The 2712-nt window shown below is 40.8% G+C and overlaps 1 protein-coding gene across 1 annotated transcript in view; it reads left to right on the plus strand.

The window, feature by feature from the left end:
* zdhhc14 (zinc finger DHHC-type palmitoyltransferase 14) overlaps window positions 1-2712 on the plus strand; it is a 17389-nt gene that overhangs the window by 4126 nt on the left and 10551 nt on the right. The window contains exon 2 of the mRNA XM_005937642.2: window positions 1604-1764. Within this exon, the coding sequence (XP_005937704.1) occupies window positions 1604-1764 (161 nt within the window). The remainder of the gene's footprint in view (window positions 1-1603; window positions 1765-2712) is intronic.

Here is a 2712-nt window from a genome sequence, read left to right on the forward strand (position 1 = left end):
AGTAAAATAGAGATATTTTTGTTTTCTAGTGCCTCCACTGTAGAGGGGGACTTTACCTCTAAACAGGAAAATGTGTACATTCACGGGTTAAAGTGTATTTAGCTGTGTGTGTGTGTGTGTGTGTGTGTGTGTGTGTGTGTGTGTGTGTGTGTGTGTGTGTGTGTGTGTGTGTGTGTTTTTGTAGTGTACAGGCTGTGATCACCTGACCTGCTTCTCTTTGTGGATGTACACACCAGAATTCAAACAGATGTGAGCAGATGTTTCCTGAGTTGTCCTACTCTGACAGTACACTGTTTGTACTGTCTTTATATTAGACACTATACAACCATCATCAACTGAAATTCATATGAATCTCTGCTACACTTGATATAAGCTAACTGTGACCATGAAACCACAGCCACTGTGCATCAGTCACACACTGTTCTTTACTGTAAATCCACCACAGTGCAGCAAACTAACCTGATTTTCATGCAGCCTTTAAATAACACAGTCTGCCTCAGTTTGTCACATGTCACATGTACAGATTTAAAAACACGAGGACTTACATGTGAGCTGTAAATGAGCAGTCCTTCCCTTTAAATCTAAGCGCTCTTCTTCCTCTCCTGTCCTGTCTTTCTTATCTTTCTCCATCTCTGAGTGAAGCTCTCTTTCTTTTCTCTCCCTGTAAAATACAGCAGCTGGATCTTTACCTAGCAACACACTGTGTCAGATTACCTGACACCTAAAAAACGTTACTCCCTTTATGCTCACTCCTCTTCTGCAGCACTAGCTAGATGCTGAAGTACCGGGAACACAACTTACCTGTAGTCATTTCAAACAGAAAATTGATCCTCTGCTTTTTAATATTTACATTTTTCACCTATTTAAGAATAAATCAATCATCAGAATAATGTAGATTACATCCATGACTGATTCTAATAGTTGCAAAGTTTCCTGTTGTGCTGTGGTGTTGCAGAGTACAGGGACTGTTTGTATAAAATAGGAAAATTAGTTTTTCCTCCAGTTCATCCTTCAGAACTTTATTCTTCTCCACCAGGAAGAAGCTTCGTCCCCAGCTGTAGAAACTCTTACATCAGTTTAGAGGAAAACTGTCTCATGGGATCCTTTTTGGGCTACAGCCCATTTCTTCTATCTCCTCACCAGCTAGCCTCAGTTAGTTAGCTTAAACTGCTAACAGACTATAACAAAGCACCGAGTCTCTGTAGTAACTGAGAAGCTTCAGCAGAGCAGCATATGTTGTTTTTATCAATATATTTGAAACATTTATTAAAGACTTTATTGGACTAAATGAGCGTATCTTTCCTTCCTTCCAGTATCACAGTGTACTGATTCATGTCATGATCCATGTCACCAGACTGTGGCCAAAACAAAATCCAGCTGATACCCACATTTACCTTCCTGAATGACCCAGAAGCCCCAATTCCACAGAGTCTGTGAAATACTAATGGCACGACCATTTTCACTCAATTTAAAAAACACCAGAAATGTGATTTAAAACAGTTTCTGTCCTCGAAGCTAAAAAATGAAGAAGAGACAGAAAAGCCTCCTGAAGTGTCCCGAAGAACTCACATTTGTTCTCATGTTTCTCTCCGTGTTTCCTCAGCTGTCCTTTCCTGGCGTCCAACCTGACCCCGGCCATCCCGGCGGTCGGTGGCGTTCTCTTCATCTTCGTGATGGGGATGCTGTTCAGGGCAAGTTTCAGCGACCCCGGCATTTTACCCCGAGCGACACCAGACGAGGCCGCCGACCTTGAGCGACAGATTGGTGAGCAAAGAGCGACGGGCGTTACGAGACGTTAGAAACATGGTCGTTATATGTTCATGTTCCTCTGCAACACTCACAAGTCTGATTTAATAAACATTTAACAGTTTCTGACAGAAAAAACAGAATTCATACAAAAACTGTAGATTTGTTTAAAGTTTGCAAACAGGTTTTTCCTGAACCTTTCCCAGCATAAAGTTACAGGAAAGAAAAAATCTTAAAGATTATAAGAAGACAAATTAATGGATGAAAATCTGAAAGAAATTTTCTGTAAAAGACACAAAAAAAATTTGTATTAAAATATTTTTAGAAAGTGACCTTAATGCAGAGGTTTAGTTGCTGCTCGCTCGCTTTCTCACATGTTTCTGTGAAGATCAATCAGAAACATTCGATAAGTTTTACAGTTTATGGTAACTTAATGAGGCATACGTGAACAGTCTGTATTTTCAGTCCTCATCTTTGTTACTTGTGCAGTCCTCTGTGGTGTGCAGCCTCTGGGCCAAATCCTGATTGATGGAGATCCCGCCTCATCATTAAAAGGACTGATCACAGACTCTCGATGGGATTAAAATCTGGGCATTTTACTGGCTGTGAATCCAAACTGCTGATTTGATGATCTCCTCTCAGTGATGTCTTTGGCCGATTCTCAGACTATCACCAGACGGCTCCTGGATGATGGAACGAGCTGGTGTTTGAGGACATTTTTAGTTTGGTTCATCCATAAAAAAGCTGGTGAGCTGAAAACAAAATAAAAGTCGGCACCCTTTCAAAGTAAAATGCTTGGATTAGATAAAGGTGAATGTGCCGAGTCACTTCATCACAGTTCTCATGATTATAATGAGAACTTCACAGGTTCAGCGTCTGTCAGAGGAAAGAAGAAGAAATCAGACTCACTAATTATCTGAGTCACTGCAGGTCTGTGTGTGTCTGTCTGTGTGTGTGTGTGTGTGT

This window comes from Haplochromis burtoni, unplaced genomic scaffold, assembly GCF_018398535.1.
Source record: "Haplochromis burtoni strain Fernald_Lab_line unplaced genomic scaffold, NCSU_Asbu1 Contig_232, whole genome shotgun sequence".
NCBI lineage: Eukaryota > Metazoa > Chordata > Actinopteri > Cichliformes > Cichlidae > Haplochromis > Haplochromis burtoni.